Source organism: Limanda limanda, chromosome 6 (genome assembly GCF_963576545.1).
Source record: "Limanda limanda chromosome 6, fLimLim1.1, whole genome shotgun sequence".
Taxonomy (NCBI): domain Eukaryota; kingdom Metazoa; phylum Chordata; class Actinopteri; order Pleuronectiformes; family Pleuronectidae; genus Limanda; species Limanda limanda.
This window is the reverse complement of record NC_083641.1, coordinates 18,357,730-18,376,767: the sequence shown is the minus strand read 5'-3', so window position 1 is coordinate 18,376,767 and position 19,038 is coordinate 18,357,730. Positions and strand designations below refer to the sequence as shown.

The 19,038-nt window shown below is 44.3% G+C and overlaps 1 protein-coding gene across 1 annotated transcript; it reads right to left on the bottom strand.

Moving 5' to 3' along the window:
• Positions 1 to 8,413: 8,413 nt before the first annotated feature.
• bmp16 (bone morphogenetic protein 16) lies at positions 8,414 to 18,219 on the bottom strand. The gene is made up of 3 exons (XM_061073084.1): positions 17,757 to 18,219; positions 11,828 to 12,201; positions 8,414 to 10,934 (listed from the first exon to the last, which is right to left on the bottom strand). Exons 2-3 carry the CDS (start codon positions 12,192 to 12,194, stop codon positions 9,856 to 9,858), a joined length of 1,446 nt encoding a protein of 481 aa, XP_060929067.1. The 5' UTR covers positions 12,195 to 12,201; positions 17,757 to 18,219; the 3' UTR covers positions 8,414 to 9,855.
• Between the last annotated feature and the right edge of the window lie 819 nt (positions 18,220 to 19,038).

Below are 19,038 nucleotides of genomic sequence, written 5' to 3'. Positions count from 1 at the left end.
ATGCTGTAGCTCTTCATAGAAAGCCTGTGGGAGCTGACATACCAACGTTTCGTGCTGTGAGTTCACAATCAAGCTCAAATTCATGTGTGGGATTCAATCCCAGTTTTGTTCAAGATATGGGATTTTAAAAGCCCTTTTTGCCTCAGCGCTTGGGTCAGGCCAGTTGTATGGTTGTCCATCCGTCCCATTGTTGTGACCGCAATATCTTAAGCATGGCTAAAGAGATTTTCTTCAAATTTGGTTAAAATGTTCTTTTGGACTCACGGATGCACTGATTAGAACCTGATGGTGAAAGGCCAAAGTCACTGTGACCATACTAAACATATTTTTGCTCTTGTCAACACAACATCACACAACTTGAGGGAATTTCTTCAAATTTAGTACAAAAGAAGAACTGATAAGATTTTAGTGATCAAAGGTCAAAGATCAAGGTGGCCTCACAAAAAGTCTGGCTTTTGGGAAATTCTTCAAATTTGTACTAGTCGTCACTTGGACTCAAAGATGAACTGATTAGCAGTCAAGGTCATGGGGACCTCGTATGGAAAGACAATTTATGGAGACTGAAACGGAGGTCTTTCTTTTGTTTTTAATCTGTCATACTTATTCAATTTGAATTATTAATTTCTTCTATTTGGTCCAAACCATTTATATGAATGAGGATGAGCAAAACAACAGAAACAATTAACTCTATTTAATGAGTCAGATCAACAGCAAAAAAGAAGAAGAGAAACTCTAAAATGACCATGAAGTTGAATCAACACTTCTCTCTTAATCAGTTTTGACAAAAACTGAACGTTAGAAACTTTATGACTATTTGTTTTCTGTTTAAGTCATTTAGAGGATTTCATTGAAGGTTTTTCGGATAACTTTATCCTTCATTGGTTTCTGTTCAGGGGGTTTTTGCTACTAAAAATAAAAATGTGTGTAATAATGCACTACTACAATTGCCTTACCGTTAAACCAAAAGATCATTAATGGAACAAAACCGAGCAGGCTAACCACAAGAAAGAGAACGAGGGTGGACGAGAGAGAAGTGAAGAGCAGGGGAGGGGAGATGGAGTAAAATAAAATGTGAGATCAGGCCCAAATCTGTGGGGAAGCGGTAGCTTGGGCCGGACGAGTTCACAGATGTTTTAAAGTGCTAATCTAATCTTTATGCCAGGCCTCCCCTCCCTCGTCTCTCTTTTTCTTTCCCCTCTCCCTGTCTCAGTTTTTCTTTCTTTTCTCTTCCTTTTTGTACTTTTTTTTTTGCAGGGAGGGAGTTTGGAAAAGCTGCGGCCCGTGTTAATGCATCTCAGGAGCATCATGTCCTGCTGCTGCTCAGTGATGGGCCCTTGTTATTCATGCGTCTGTTATCAGCTCTGCTTTCAGACACATGTGCAATTTCAATGAAGGGGTTTAAAACTGAGAGGCGGCATTATGAAAGATGACCACGCACAAAGCCGCATATACAAAAGGATGGAAGGGAGGTAAATTAGCAAGAGGGGAGGAGGTTGTTTTTTCTCTTTTAAGAATATCTCCCATGGTGATCGTTCATCAAGTTCAATTACATTTCCTTTATTTTACCCACTGACACCGTGTTGGTTCACAGACTTTTCCCCATTATTTAGGCTCATACAGAAGTGTATTGCGCTGGAATGAAAGGGGATTACACATGACCTCTCATGTTAGTGAAACTAATAAACTTCAGGCTACACTTTGAGTTTTAACCTCTTCGCACTTTCTTTCCCTGTTGCTTTTACCCTCCTCCCCCCTCTTGCTGCCCGATCGGAATGGGGACTTTGGTGTCAGACACAGAAACACACCGACAGCTCCCTCAGATTCAGCAGATGTACTTGCACAGGAGTAAATTTCACCCTGCAGAATTTAACAGCAAATCCCAAATTCTGCGGTTTAAGCCTCCCTCTCCCGACACCCTGGATGAGAGGAGAGGCCACTGCCAGAAAAAATCCCCACTGGTCCCAAAACCTGGAATTCAAGCCAAAGATTAGAGGTGCATGTGGAAGTGTGGAACGAAAGAAAGCACCAGCTAATTTTTTCTGCATGATGACATGAGTTGGTTGACAGATGATATCCACATTGGGATTAACATTTATCCATTTAACTTTACTTTCCAACGTAGTGTTTGAGGCGATTTCAGGGGGAATCAGTGGAGACCTTGTTGTAAAGCCTGTGGTTTTGGTTTCTTGTGTTTTTCCGTCACAGGGCATTTTTGCCGCTCACTCCCGCTAGCTGACCATGTAGCACCTAGAATGTGCAAGTCATAAAATATGCCACGATGAGTCCGACCTGGCAGCCGTCACTGAACCTCCAATCACTCACATCCCTGTGTCGCTCTCTCCCCAATGCTCTCTCTCTCTCCCTTTTCCTGTGTGTGCTGCTAAACATCTGGAGAAGAGTGATATTCTCCAAGTAAACAGACCAGCAGCTGTTCACCAGTTCCTTGGTTTCCCCTCGCCATCTCTCTTTTCCTTCACCACTTGATTCCTCCTCCTTACATCTCTCTCCCCTTTGCTTTACAGGCCTTTTGCCAATTTCTTTTTCGGTCATTCTATCCCTTTATCTCTGATTGTTTGTTTTCTTTTCGCTCATCAACGGTTCAGCATCAGTGATAGATGTGTTTATGCTGCTGTTACCCTGCTGGTACGGGATTTAATATCCAGATCTCTGCCTCCGTCCTTAGCATCTATCCCAGTAGAAATAAGCTTGAGAATATCGGCTCCCTTTTCTTGTTTCCAGACGAATAGTTCCTTCGATCCTCGAGTCTCAAAAGCAAATCAGAGGCTGTGAGAGAAAGCAGGAATAGCAGAGAGGAGGAAAGGAATGCATGCAATTTCCATTCAAGCAGGGACAGCATCCGTATTGTGAAACACCTGTAAAAACACAATTTTCATCCATGAGCTGTAAGGAAATACGAGGAGGAAAGATAGAGATGAGGAGAAGGCATAAATGAAGAGATGGACAGATGACAGAGGACAGAACAGGAAGAAAAAGAGCCGCTGTGGATTCGTTCACTGTTTAAACTGGTATTGATTAAGTTGCTGTCTGGGGTTTGGATTCATTCTGAGTCACGAACTGCAAAAGGGTGAATCTGGGACCACAGCTGGTCTTTGAGCAACCTCTCGATCACAACATCAGAAAAAACACACAGTTGGAGAAAGAGAGAAAAGTTCAGACAGAAGGACAGACACCGCCGCCCTCCTCCCTGGCTTCGGGGGTCACTGCTCTGGCTCATGCGATGCCTGCTTCCGGCCTGCTTGCGTGGCGTTTTGACGTGCTGCACCTGCCTCATTCTGCGACCCAGAGGTCCAGTTTCGCTCACTCACTTTCAGCATGACTCTGTCTTTGTAGCTCGGAGTTGAAACCCAAAACCCTCGCTATCTGTTTTATGCTTTCCAGACTGAAACCACCAACTCAGCAGCAGCAGCAGCAGCAGCAGCACAACTGGTGGATGCATCTACATCTGCTACAGTGATTTGGGACACTATCATTTTATTGTGTGACACACTATATGGATCAAACTGCAATTTAGTGTACTTAAGGGGTTAGCATGATTGAAAACTGTTTCTGATGTCCAAAAGGGAATCTTCTGGAGCCATTAAGGGTCTGTGACCTCGGCAGTATAAGTGATGTGCTGGTTCTCCTGCTGCTGCTGTATCACTGTCATCTTGGCTTTTATTTATCATTGCTGTTCAAAAAACCAGCAGGCACACACTGCTTGTAGCTGTGCCTCTTTGCCAAAACCACAATTTTTCACAAGTAGTGCCGATGTTCTCAAATGTTGTCCCAAAAAAAGGGACATTTATGACGCAGAATAGTCAAAAGTGTTTCCAATTTTCTAAGACTTTCGGTATTTTTTTTTGTAAATGTATTCGTCCGGGAAATATCTTCTGACTGTATGACTCTGTTGGGCTGTGCTCAGCCGACCAGGCAGTTAGTCCTACAGTCTAACAAGGAGGAGAGAGTTCGGTTGCTTCAACTGCTGGGGATATATTATACTAAATAACTGGGACGTGCACCAATGTTCAACTGGAGCTCTTCTTCTTTGTTCGATTTATGGCAGGTGGCAACCAAAGTCAAGCTGCATTAACCGCCATCTACTGTTTTCTTCTTCTTCTTATCTGCTCGGCCCACCAGCTACCGCCATATCAAATATTTCTCATTTTGAAGGCTCCTTCAAATGCAAACAGAAATGCGTCCTCCCATTCCAGAGCAATGAAGGATTCAATGGATGTTTTCTTCTAAGGCAAACCTATCCCAGGAGTCATTGCACAATGGGGACAAAGCTGTCAATTTAACGTAGCTTCACTTAGTGCAGCAGCTCAAAGTAGCTGGGTTTCTTTAAAAATCAAATTTTATGAGAAGAAGTGAAGATAAAATAACAAATGTTCCGTTTTTGTTAAAAAATGATTATTAAGATTCTACAATAAATAAAACTACACAAATTGAATTATCTATAAATTCACATAATGTGAATATTGAAGAGTAAATCAGAGAATTCTGTTGTTCCTGTGCGATGTTTTGCAGTGTACCAGCACTCTGGTTGTAATTAACTAATAACCCTCAAAGAGCACGACCACTCCTTGAATAACTCCCTGTAATGTGAGGCATCTGTACTCCCTCCTGCTCTCCCTCTGCTTATCTGGGGTACATCCCAGATAAATCCAGACACCTGGTGAGAAGTGTGGCCATGGGTCCTCACAGCCCAGTCACAGGGTGTAGCCCTCAACATGTGGCTCCTCTGCATGATTTATGGACTGAGGGGAGCTGCTGCTCAGGGTTGACTGGGTCAAGGCAGCTGCTACCCAGCCTCAAACAGACTCCACACCTGACAAGATAAGCCTGGTCATATCCTGTGTTTGTGATCCACAACCTCACCGTTAAGAATTCACGACCAGAGCACCTGTGAGAGGAAGAAGACGAAACGTGTTTGAAACGCAGATATGAGACAGAGTCATCTGTCAACATGCAGACTCAATATCTAGGTGTCTATCTCTCTTGATCTTCCACTGCCCAATATGCACATTTTCAAGAAGTAAGAATAGAGGAAATAAAGTACTTGTCCTTTAAACCCCTTAATATTCATTTCCTTTTAATTTCCTATTTCAAAGCTACTCTATTGTTGGAAAGGTTCCAGATCATCTGACAATGTTAAACATATATTCCTTATAGTTTTAGTTCTCCTCCTGGTTGGACTAACCTGATAAATCTCAGATGAACGGTGCCCAGGGGTGAATCTAGTAAGTTGCCCGAACCACCTCAACTGTCCCCTTTTGGCGTGAAGGAGTAACAGTTCTACTTCCAAACTCTGGTGCCCAGGCACGCGAAGGAGAAAACAAATTTCAACCGTTTTTATTCGTGATATTGTTATTTGGTCACTACCAGAGCTTTTGGACCATAGGTGAGTGTTGGAACGTAGACCAGCAAATCATAAGCTTTGCCCTGCGACTTATCTCCCTCTCTTCACCACAGAGATCTGGTACAACACCAACATTACTGCTATTGCCAGATTCGCCTGTCCATATCGTGCGAGAGTCAAAAATAAACCATTACACTTCAAGACCAAGAATCGAGTTTCCTTCTCTTTCTTCTACAAAACAGAAAAGGTTTAGAGTTAGGGTTTTATTTTCTTTACCTTAATTTGTTTGTCAAAAAATATCTAATAAATTGCTTAATACAAGTGTATGAACCAACAGGTCAGGGTTTATCAATAATCTCTACACTCACTTCATCATATAGGACAAACAGCTAAACACCTGCTTCTAATCTAGCTCCTGGGAAAAGAACGACTCGTCGGGTCAGGTTGAAAGAGGAAAAGGTTTGAGAGCGAAACCTGTGTGAGGATGGACAGGTGATTGACAAAAAGGCTGAGATAAAAGTGATGATTTACAAAGGGGATGCTGAAGGATAAGAGAGATAGGAACGTCAGGAAATGTAGAATAAAAAATGAGTTAGGTGAAAGACTGAGCAGGGGTCACGGAGGAAAAGGGTCAGAGGTCATTGCTCAACCATTCGGTGAAGCACGATGTGCTACAGCCCATGAGATCAGTTGTACTGGTTCCAAACCGGGAGACGCACCAAACATGATTAATGCCACATGTGATGTACGCATCTTTATCCCCACAGACACTCACACACAGAGACACACACACACACACACACACACACACACACACACACACACACACACACACACACACACACACACACACACACACACACACACACACACACACACACACACACACACACACACACACACACACACAGACACACACACACTCCTCTGCTGAGATGCCAAGAACTACAACATTTTTATTGAAGGTCTTCTTTTATAATGTGGCTGCAAAGCTGGTTTTGTGATTTTCTTGTAAATATTGTCAGGAGGGAACTTTGATAGGTCGACCCTGTTTGATGTCGACCTATCACAGAGGAGAGCTCTGCAGCAGTGGAACTGTTGTTGGTGAACACAGGCTGGGACATGAAAACATTCAAAGGCCTTTTTTGGATTTCAGGAAACTCAGTTTCAGGACAAGACAGTGTCCGGTCTGCCTGCATGAGCTGACACATATGTAATAAAATCTCATTTTTCAATATATACACAGACATTCCTCTCACTTCTATCTGGAGGTTGGAGAGGACGCAGCACCCTTCCTGAACATCTGTGGCTGAATTGGTTTTGATTGGATAGGATTCAGACCAGACACTGCACCACTGGCACCTTGTAGTCAGGAACAATGTCTGGTTTATCGAGTATGCCTCACAAGTTCCAGGGTTTGGATAAAAAATATCATGTTTAGCAGAAAATAATGGAAACCGCCTGTTGCCTGCGATAAAATAAGGAATGTGCAGTATATTGTTGAATTTTATGTTGAATGTAACATCAGCAATACATCATCATAAATATCAGGACTAAAAATTGAGTCTATTCTGAAACAAGAACCGCACAGACTTGGAGGAAATTATCTCTTTTGTTTAGGAGGAAATGCCTACAGAGACCGCCATGTTTTTTACAGTAGCCCAGACTGGACAAATTAAACACCTTTTGAGTTTTGTTTCTGAAGGTGACCATAGGGTTATCATCAAATTGAAAGAGGAGGGTGAGTTGAGGGGTATTCAGCTGCAACATGCAAATCCACCACTAGGTGTCTCTAAATTCTTCACACTGTACCTTTAAATGATGACTTTGTTCTTCTTATATTTTCATATTTTTCATTATTTGCAGCTTGCACCTAATCAAATCCTGAGCTTGTCCATCTGGTGGCAGTGGTGGTGGCTGAGATGTCAGGGTCCAGTTCTCAATCATGCAGGAATGTGGACGCAGAAGACACAGCTGAGTTGGTTTGACCTCTCCGTTCATAGAAAGAGGAATTGCAGTGGAGTGACCGCACATCCCTTCGTCTACCTTTCCTCTTGCTCTCTCTGACTCTCTCGCTCTCTGCCTCCATGAGATATCTGCGATCAGGAAGTGTGTGTGCGCGGCTCGTGGGCGGTGGAGTGAACTGATACGACGGCTCGCTGGTTTTGTCAGAGAGGAAGTGCAGCGGAGAGAGGACATTTCCTCCTGCATTTAAACCTTGATCTCGAACTCGCAGCTGCACCGATGTGAGAAAAAGCTACTTCCTCAGATAAACTATCATTTTAACAAACCTGCTCTGATCGGTGCTCAATGTGGGACATATGGCGATGGGCGTTGCAGCAAGGCAGCAAGGCAGGCCATTACATGGGGCCATTGTGAAAAGCTGATTACATTAGTCCACAGCAACAACGAGAACCCTCTTAAATTCCATAATTTTTAAAGGTTTTGTGTAACAATAAAATCTAAACGCAAGAGCCTGTCAGGAAGTCTCTGGACCTGTCGTGACCTATTGGAACCGTTAAGACCCAACCGGATTTGGACAGACATTTTGAAATGATAATCAGGTTCAGTTCATGTTCTTTTCACGTTGGCTGAGCTATCTTCTTGAATTTTTATGCTGCAGATACCTTTTATCAGGGAAAACATCGGGCTCATGCCAGGATTGAGCACACAAAACAAAATGCCTGTCGGGTTCGGGACGGGCTCGACTAATTCTCCCTCAGGCTCGGTCGGGTTTGGACAGAAAATGTTGACACTCTTATATGTGTGCACAGAATGCACTAAGTATGTTTATAATTCTGACAATCAAAGAATCATTGTTTTGGTAGGGAGGTTATTTTGGGGCCCCCCAGGTTCAACCCTTCTGGCTGGGGCTTCCAAAGTCCTTTGAAACGCTCCTGCATACGACTTCCTTCATCATCCAGAACATAGTAATGAATCCACAATGTATAATATACATGTAATATACTGAATGTGTTTTTTCTGGCACTGCAGAAAATAATTGCAAACATTGCATGAAGATAAAACACAAAGGAAAAACCTTGTGACAGTTGGTGCTGTTTGCTTTGTTTATTAGAGGTATATTGTCAAACATTTTACAAGCTTTTGCTTAAATGTTTCCATTTAGAGAGAAAAATGCGACACTGAAAAAACAATTACTAAAGCTCAGCAGAGAACACGTTTACAGCCCCTGTTTGAAAGGCACTAAAGTCCCAGGTTCAATATCACTCTTCCGTTTTTTTTATCTTGACACATGCAGACACAACTAACAAAGACACCTGCTGTTACACACTTCAGTAGCTACAATACACAGAGCTTTCAGTTGACTTGTTAGTTGAGCTTTTGATGCCTGCTACCATGTGTTGGACACCAAAATATGTGCAATGGTAAAGTGGTGAGGTTGAAGTAACTGTTAATTCAACACACTGAACATTTGTACGGATGAAAAGCTTCCATAACTTACTCCCTGTCGACCGCGGTCTCTCCGTTTGCTGTAGGCTTTGTTTGAGTGCAGGTATCTTAAATACTTTCAAGATTAAATACACCATATTGCTGCTATTTAAATACATATTGTGTCTTTTAAGTTAGAATTGCCATTCATGTTCATGAATTACGTAGAATCACAAGACAACCGTCACTTGGATTTTCTTCACGTCTGCAAAAGAAATGTACAAAAAAAGTCTCTTTTTTTAAATAATAGTGATAGTAGTACATTCAAACAAATAGCATAATAGTTCCTCAGCATTATTGTTGTGGTTTTAAATAGCTTGTGATGTAGGGGTGCTTGTGAGTGACAGTCTGTGCCCTTACTTCTTGGTTCAAATACTGCAGAAACAACGCTGTCACTCAAAGTCTAGATGCCATGCTGGTGCCATTGTCGTATTGCTAATTACAGTTCATCATCATTGAGTCCATCAGAAAGACACAGAATTGTTTAAACTCTGCCTCAGCGCTTCAAATGCGTTTCCCCAACGGCCTCTGTTTGTCATCTCGTCCGCCCTCCGCTGCAGCCAGGCACGCGCAGGCCTGTCAGACACTGATGTGGGAGTGATGTTTGCAAACACTGGAATATAGAATAGACACCTTCGGATGTTAAAGCGCCGGTTCCTCGTGAGAGAAGAAATAGCTTGTCGGTTGATGGTGCACACAGCTGTTTTGTTGCTAAATGGGAAAACAAGAAAAGTAATTCCTGGCAGTTTATCTGTGTTTTTCTTTCTCCTCTTCCTCTGACTAATCGTCTGATCTCTGTGCGGTCGATCATGTCTGTTTCTCTTCCTCGTCTTTCTATGACACCTTTTTCTTGCACCTGACAATGAGGATTTAGCTGCTATATCCATTATCTCCCTCCTGCTGCTACATCTCTATCAGTCTGTTTACAGTTATCAGGCTTTTGCACCATCTTCTTCCACCATCTGCCTTTTTCACGCTTCTGTCTTCTCCTTCGATTACAAATCTGTCCATGTTCCAACTCTCCCCTGCTGAGTCTCTGCAGCCCACTACCGGCAGCCGCAGCCCTCCACCACCATGTCCTGGTAATTCTTCAGCACCACTCGGTCTTGAGGGTCCAGGTAGAGCAAGGCGATGGGACTGAGGGAGGTGGGGACGCAGCAGGCCCGCGGCACTGCTCCATTCACGGAGTTTACCAGAGTTTGCACCATGGCGTGGCTGGAGGAGTTCATGTGGTCGGCCAGGGGGAAGCGACACTCTCCCAGGCAGAAGAAGGCATCGTAGCCGCTGGGTGCGATGATCCACTTGTGCCAGCCAACATCGTTGAAATCTACGTACAAAGGATGGCGGCGGCATCTGTTACGAGAAAGGCGTTTCAGTTTCGCAGCACGCCCGCCATTTCTTTTCACCCTCCCTCGCTCGCTCCAACCAACACCATCCTTATTATCACCCCCCCAACCCGGCACCGGCACTGTGTAAACTGTTTTTTTGGCCCTTGCCCAGGCTTGGTCCCTACTGCGGCCCTTGCTGCTGCTCCTCACCCTCTCTTTTGTCCCTTTTCTCCCTCTCATCCTTTGGCCGCCACTTGGGGTCCTCCTGCCATGTTTGACCAAAGGCTCTCCACGCCCGTCATGACTATAAGTCACCAAGAGGGGTCTCTCCTGGGCCCAGCTATGCTCGTCTTGACCCACAGACCTGCATACCCTCAGGTGGCCCTTTTTGGGTTTCTCTGCTTCCTCCTCGCTGGCTGCTGAGGAGAGGCTCTGCTCAGGGAAGGAGGAGGTGCTGTTCTCAGGTCTGACTTCCAGGAGAAAGCCAAGGCTGCCACTACGAGAGAGGGCCTCATGGAGGAGCTCCGCACTTAGGGTAAAGGCCTCCCAGAAACCACTTGCTTTATGACTGTGGAGGCCAGAGGTGAGCAATCTTGTTTCCAGCAGGGTGGGCTCCTCGTGTTGCTCAGAGAGGTATAGGTTCAATCTGTGGGGGCCGGGGCCCAGGGAGGCTCTGACACTGCGGAGGAGCCGTAGCTCAGCAGAAAGCACTCTCTCATCTTGAGGGATGGAGGAAACGTTGAAGAAAATGGGCACCCTCTTACGATCGTCTGCGGTGGAACTGTCTCTAGGGTGCTCTAAGAGAAAGATGAAGAGAGACAAGACAGTGTGGGGTTTGGATTTACTTCATTTTACAGGAGATGAAAAAAAGCAATATTTCTTCTTGTTTAGTTACCAAAGCCTGGTCTGGCCATTGCTTTTGGCAAAAAGCATATATTTGGAAGAGTGTTGTAGGTGCTTCTAATTGTTATGTCCAAACTATAGTGGATTGTTTATTGTATTTATTTCATCAGAATCAAGGCTAGATTACCTATACATTATAACAATAGCGTTGTACCAGCTTATATTTGATTTATTGTACATTTGTAAAGGAATTCCCTGAATCTAATACAAACTTCCAATTATGTCAATTGGAGCCTTTAAAAGCCTTTACTTTGAGCTCCATTATTTATACAACAACATGCATTCAGTGATGCAAAATCTGATACAGGGACCTTGCATTAAAATTGATTTGCAGGAGCTTTGTTATTTTAATTTTTTTAATCTCCACATAATGCTCCTGTAGTGCTCTAAAATGTCTTGGAAAGCAATATTTGATTAAATTAAAATAGGAGGCACTAAAGTTATTTGGACTTTGGAGGCCTTGTGCGAGGATAATACATATATGAGCAGAAGTGTTCATGCAGAGTGAGCACACATCTTTGATAAGAAGACTTTAGTGATTGTGACAACCTGGCTTATATAAGAGGACTGGATTTTATTCAGATTTTCGATTGTTAAGTGTGTCACAGCAAACATCATCTGCTGTCATAAATAATATCTTTATCCTGCATCTATGGCTGATAAAAGAATATAACAGTAAACAGTTTATCTGGAACAACAGTTCAAAGGTCAAGCTCAATTCAGACAATGTCCCAGATATTTTAATCCAATAAAATTGTTTGACAGTATGACGTCATGACGAGCTTACCACTGTGGTGAAAGCTACGGACAGTGTTGGCCTGCTGGATGTGCTGGCTCGGGAAGCTGAATGTAGGGTCCTCCACTAGATGGTACTGCTGCTGGTGGAAGCGGTAAAGATCCAGGAGGTACCGGGGAACCGGCACTCCGGGCCGAGGGTCGGGCTGCGACTGGAGGCCCAGCCGGCTCAGGAGGAGAGTCTGGATGGTCTGGGCCAGACTGGGCTCCAGGAGGGAGGCGGCGGGTGGGTGCGACAAGGGGGAAGGCGTGGGGGACACCCTGCCATGGTCGATCTCGCTGGGGTCTCCACCCTGGCGACCAGACGAGGCTTGAGGTAGCAGCAGGACCATGAGGAGCAGGAGGTTAGCAGGGAACATGGTGGACCTGGGAGGGGGATGAAGAGAGATGATTGTTGGACAGGTGTGGACATGCAACGGTAGAGAGAACAGACAAAAAAAGGAAAACTCATGAATGCAGGTTGTGCAGCACTTTTCTCTCTTTTTAAAGTCCTTTGAATGTGTGTGTTCCTGTTTTATACAGGATCTATGCAAATCATTTTATATAATGACACAATATAAAGTGTTTGTTGAGAAATCTGCAAAAGACATAGCTCCTACAAATGCTCCGGGACTCTGTGTATCATGCTTGTGTCTTCTCCTTCCTGGACACACTAGTTTCTCATTAGTCCTCAGCCTTCATGTGGCATATGTTCAAGAAATTTACTGTCCACATATCCATGCGAGGTTGCTTGCTTGTTACTCCTGGCTGTAAAAAACTTGCTACTTTTGCTTTTGTCTATGTTCATTTATGGCCTTTTACCCCCGAGACCCATGCAGATCACAGGACACCTCAGCAGGAGTAATTAACACGTCTCTATCTGGGGTTTAATCCTCCTGAGTGTGAAAGAGATCATAGTCCTGGATATGACAGATAGAATCAAGGGCATTGGACTGTGGACTGTCAATGACAGATAACTAGACTTTTACATCTCTCTTCCCCTTCAAATCATTGGACACTGTAAATAAATCTATTCTATAACTTCCTCTAACTCATTTCATCTAAATTAGAGCCCCATCATAAATAACTATAAATCAAAAGAAAGATACAATAGAATATATGACTTTTCTTCTATATTTTGTAAAGTAAAATGTAAACACCAATGAAGATCTTGTATGTATTGTTTATCGTGTAAAACAAAAACAAAAATCGGCAAACATGACTGAATTGTATCAGTTCATTTATATGAACATTTGTCATTTTATTCTGATATCAGGTATGAAAAAGAGTACGGACATTTTTTCTATCAGATAATGGAACAGACGACTTGTTTTGCTTCAGAGGAAACAGCTTTGCTTGTATTCAGAATTTGTGGAAAATCTTAATAATGAATCATATGAAAACTATGAGCTTGGATCTGATGATCTTTTTCCTTTGAAGTGTGTTTATGCATTATGTTGAAGTTAAATTTCAAAATAAATATGATGTGGTAAAGAAACTGAGTTAAAGTTGGTTATATCAAAGGTGTTACATAATTGCATGTACTATAGGATGAGTGTGTGCATTATAGTGTCTTGTTTCACGTCCAAAATCTGCAGGAAATGTGAAAATAAAAAGTAAGATTCTTCGGTGTTTTGTGTGGAGAAACAAATGTAATAAAGGATGATTATGACCTGGTACTGGGAAGGTTAAAATCATCTACATCTATGCATTCAGTGGTTATTACAGCCACACTGCTCAACTCATTTGTGTGTTTGTGCAAAAATGTGCAACTGTTGTGGAACAAACGTTGGTTCCTCTTTAATCTTCATTATTCTATGCAGAAGTGTGTGCTGTTGTCTTATGGATTCCCTGTCACGAAGCAGATTTTCTGTCCCTGCATCATGAATTCTGACCCACACAATTTTCCTTTAGTTGAACTTAACTCTGTTAACTTTGCCTTTCTGCTGACTTAAAGCAAGAGATCACCTTATCTCACTCCCAGTGCGGGAACATGACCACAGACACGGGTCACACAATTACCACTGTGACCTGGCTAACACCCTGCACCTCTGTAGTGCAGCTGTTAATAACTGAGCCAGTAATTAGAAACCTGTTAGAGTTAAAGGGCCTTTTGGACATGAAGAGGTTGAGGTGAGATGCAAAAAAAAGAAAAGGTCAAAGCTCTTGACCTGACAATCTGAACTGCAAATGAACTAAACTTCTACTGGCATCATGTCACCCTGGTGAAGGAACAAGTATAAATGATCTGTTTGTTTGTGTCAGTCTCTTTCCTTGTCCGAGCACTCTCATATCACTCCTCTCTATCTCTTTATCTCACCTCTGTAAGGGACAGGGGAGTGATTAGGCCCTGTGCAGCGAGATAACACAGGCGTTTATGGCTGAGCGAACACATAATGACGCTGTAATGACGGCTAATCTCATCACTCTGCCTGAAATAAAGGGTTAAAAGTAGGTCACAGGTGTGAAGGTGTATATATTTTTATGCAGGTGTAATTGCGTGTATGTGTATGTGTGTGTGTGTGTGTTGGTCATGTGGTATGCGGTTCAAAGGGCAGCCCTGGGAAAATGAGCCACCTCCAAAGCGTGGGATCGACGCTAGCTATCCATTAAACGCTCGCAGCCACACCCAGGGCTGGTTTTACCTGAGGCAACGCGGTGGAGGACAATTACAGATTAGACACTGTGCAGGACGGCCTCTCCCATATACTGCAGAGGCTTGTAAAGCAGATTAAGGACAACAACACCACCTCTCTCCTGTACTTTCCTCACCTAGAAAAAAAACACCCAGGTGACTCCGAGGTTCAAAGGTTCACACGACAAGGTCGTCACTCAGCACAGGGTGTGGGCGACCGAGGCGGAGGAGCATTGACGCAAAGAGAGAGAGAGAGAGAGAGAGAGAGAGAGAGAGAGAGAGAGAGAGAGAGAGAGAGAGAGAGAGAGAGAGAGAGAGAGGAACGGAGGCCAGCTCGACATGCATCTCTGTAACACACATGCAGCCTCTCTCTCTTCTCCCTGGGTGTTTGTGTTGTGACTGCTTCTATCTAATTTAAACCGGGCAAAGACTATCCAGGCCCAATTTAGCATCTTCATGCGTCATGTACGTCAGGGTGCCCCCCCCCCCCCCCCTCTGAGATCGCTTCATTCCAGTTAGCCCGAAAAACAGACATTTTTATGATAACAACTCCCCCAGTTCCTCCTTTTAGCTCAGACTTTAAAAAAATATTTTCATCTCTTTTAAGAATCTGGCATGAACACAGACTAATGAAATGTTCTCGTGGGTGAAAGGAGGAGAGCTGAATGATGAATGGATCAGGGATAAAGGTGGGATGAAGGGTTGGGGCTCAGCAGCAGCATATTTCTCTTTTTTTTTCCTGTGTGCAAACATGCAGCTCAGCCTATTAGACATATTGGATGTGACCTGACCTCCCGAGCAGACAGTGGCGTGACCCTGGCGGGCGGCTGGCGGGTGGCGTCGCCGGCCTGCCTCGTGTCGTTCTGGTCTCGCTGATTAAAACCTCCGACCTCTGATGTCTTCTGTCACGCTCCTCTCTCTGCCCCTCTTTTTATCTGTTTATTTCAAACCCTGCTCTCTTTCCTCTTCCTCCTTCCTCTCTGCATTCCTTGAACTTTGTCCCATCGCTCTTTCCTCCATGTTGTCATACGCTAAGTGTTTTCGTGCTTCTCTGCATCACCTTCCCATTCCCTGTCTCCCCCTTCCCTCCTCCCCACACAAACGTTGCCCTTTTTTCCTATGCCTGAAATGAATGGTGTTTTTGCGGAAGAGTGCGGCCGACTGCTGTTGGGGCCAGAGGGCCGGAGTGTCACCGCAGCCGGCTGATTTATCCACCGCCGCTGTCTTCGTGTTATGCCTGGTCCCTCAACTTTCCCTTCCTGTTGTTCTTCCCGTGTTTCTTTTCCCAAATTCCTCCTCTTGCTCTCGCTGATTTCTCCCTCACCCCGTTCAGCTCTCCTTTTTCTGTGCTGCCGTCTCCCATTCTTTCAGAACATGATACGGGCAGCGTATATGTCACAGGGTTCATTTTTTCGCTCTGAGCTTACTCGAATACTTAACAACTATGTCATGTTGGACAACCTCAGGAACCTGAATGTGATGCACAGCGTCACGTCCACACCTGAGAACACTTCAGAGGATACATGGGCTCAGTGCGGCTCTTTTTCCACAGTGGCCCTCACACTGTTACATAAAATGAGCATGCTTGCTATAGTAAAATCAAATGTGGGGTTATGACTGCATAATATTCCACATGTTTAACTAGTCATTAACGCACCACTTTGAGCTGTGGACCTAACATTTAATGGGGGTGAGGTGAGAAGTGGTCCAACACAGTTGCGAGGGGAGTTGTAATTCTGCTTTTTCAGACGTGACAGATGAAATCATTAGAACAATATTCAAGGTATACGCTGCTGTGTGGTTTTATTGGACTCTATTAGAACCGCACTTTAATTCATCCCAGCTGGACCGATTAGCTGGCTAATGACACAGACGTCAAACACACACACACACTCACACACACACACTCACACACGATAAGAACACTACTGGGTTAACAGCTGGGCGGCACTAACACGTACGCAGAAACACAAGCCAAGATGTATAACTATGGAGAAATTCGGTTGTTAATACGTGACAGCAGTTGGAATTGATTTAGACAGACACAGAGAGAGAGAGAGAGAGAGAGAGAGAGAGAGAGAGAGAGAGAGAGAGAGAGAGAGAGAGAGAGAGAGAGAGAGAGAGAGAGAGAGAGAGAGAGAGAGAGAGAGACTGGTGGATCGCTCTGTGTTTATTGCTGCACTCTGTAAAACTGTAACTTTGTGGGTTTATCTAAGGTGGGAGACTCCAACCTAAACCTAATCTTATAATACGTCCTCACCTTCAAACTTAATGAGTTACATTGTAGCGACTTAGTTTTTGTTTCCATAAGGAACACAAGTACCCAAAATGTGACTGTGTAAACATAGTTAGGTCCCTACAAAATCGGTAATACCTGGACCACACACACACACACTCACAAATGCACGCACGCAAACACACACACACATACACACACACACACACACACACACACACACACACACACACACACACACACACACACACACACACACACACACACACACACACACACACACACACACACACACTGGTTTGGTTTGGTGGATATTCAACTATGGATAAAATCTGGTGCTTTCCTGATCATACTACACAACTGCCCAACTGATATCACAAACACACACACACACACACACACACACAAATGCAAACACTTATAATTTGTCTTTAGTCTTTTGGAGCTGAGCATCAACAGGTCTCCATGTCTTCACAACTCATCTCCAGCATCCCCCCCCCCAAGAAACTCTTTTTGCCTGAGCCAGGGACGCCCGGAGGTCTCTGGTTGTCACAAGTGCATTGTGGTTAACAGGAGCCCCCCCACACCCCCGCTGCTGAGGCTCATCGCTGCAGAGGCATCGGTGGAAATACTGAGATATCCACCCCGTGACTCCCGACGGCTGCGGAGACTGCTCTCGTTGTGCGTCTGACAGCTGAACCGATGTGAAATACAGAACAAAAACACACCTCTGCTTTTCACATTAAAAGCTGCAGAGTGTGACGACTGACGGCCGGTTCAGACTGTGTATGTTGCAGAGGTGGTGAGTTACGTGTTGCTCTTTGAACTCATAATGGGAACATTATTCTTGGACAAGTTGCTTACCGGACAAGATTTTGATTGAGCAACACACTGTGCCAGCAGTGTATGCATTTGCAATAGTGTGTGTGTGTGTGTGTTTTTCCCCAGAGTAACTAATGGGTTCAGCAGTGCTGTTCCTGTGGCCTGTGGTTTGACAGACATGTGTGCATGTGTGTGTGTGTGTGTGTGTTTGTGTGTGTGTGTGGAGAGGCATGGGGATGTAGTACTCACGTCCAGGTGTGGTGGGATGTATGCAGAGTCCATGGTTTATCCTTGAGCTCCAGTGTTACGATCCCTCGGCTCTCGCTCCCGCTCCTTTGGACAGAATGGACACAGTGGACTCTTTACCTCTAATTTTGCCTTCTCTTGTTTTCTTTTTCTTCCCTTAGAGCCAGTGTCTGTCTCTCGTATGCCTCCTATTTAAATGGCCTGTAGGTAATGCTGCTCGCTCCATGTTTCCCTTCCCTCTCAGCTTCTCATCCTGTTGTCAGTGTCAGATAAGCAAACTCTTAAAAACATCCACCGGCTTCCCTTCTGCCTGCCTGCCTGACCTCTGCTCGTGGGCAACTCCCTTTCTCTGTCGCCTGCACTTCCACCCCTGGCTTGTTTAAAACACCCTGGCACTGTCGCTGTGCATGAAAGCTGCAGGAGGAAGATGACTTGTGTCCATGTGTCTATCAGTCTGTCTGTGCTGTATCACTGGCAACAACTCCCTCTTGTTCCTAAACCGTCTTACTACGAGTCTCCCTTCCTCTCCACTCAGTTCCTCCCTTTTGTATCTCCTCCCCTTTTGCTCTCTCTCTTTCTCGCCCTCTCTCCCACACACATCCACACACCCACACACACACACACACTGACACACACACACCTCTTGGGTATTTTTTTTTCCAAATGCCATTAAGCGTCCAGCTGGTAAACTCAGTTTAACTCTAATTGACTTTCTTGGCCACTCAGATCCTCCCAAATAGTGATGTCACGAAGACCGGTCCCAGTTCATTCACAGGCTGTTCGCACACACACACACACACACAAAAGCAAACACACAAGCATGTCATCAAAGACATATGCTTACCTGACTTTACACTCAAATGAAAACACACACACACATACACCCACAGAAACATACTTACATGCACACTTACACATGCACACATATTAAGATGAAACCAAACACATGAGTAGTTAATCAAAGACATATGTACACATGCCTTTACACCTTCTGCACACACTCACACACACACACACACACACACAGGTCTAGATAACCCTGAGGTCAGACAACAGAAGCAGACTAATTATTTTCCACATTTCATCCTTTGACAAACTCACCTGCTGCTTTTCATTGGGACCATTTTATGTTCTGGCCAACATGCTCGCAGAAACTCGCATCGCCGTCATTATAAATACGAGGCCCCATGACTCTGAATAAGAGCAAACGGATTCAGTTACAAGACAAAGGTATGAATGGATGACTCATAGCAGCTGCCATGAAGTCACAACAGTTGAGTTTTGT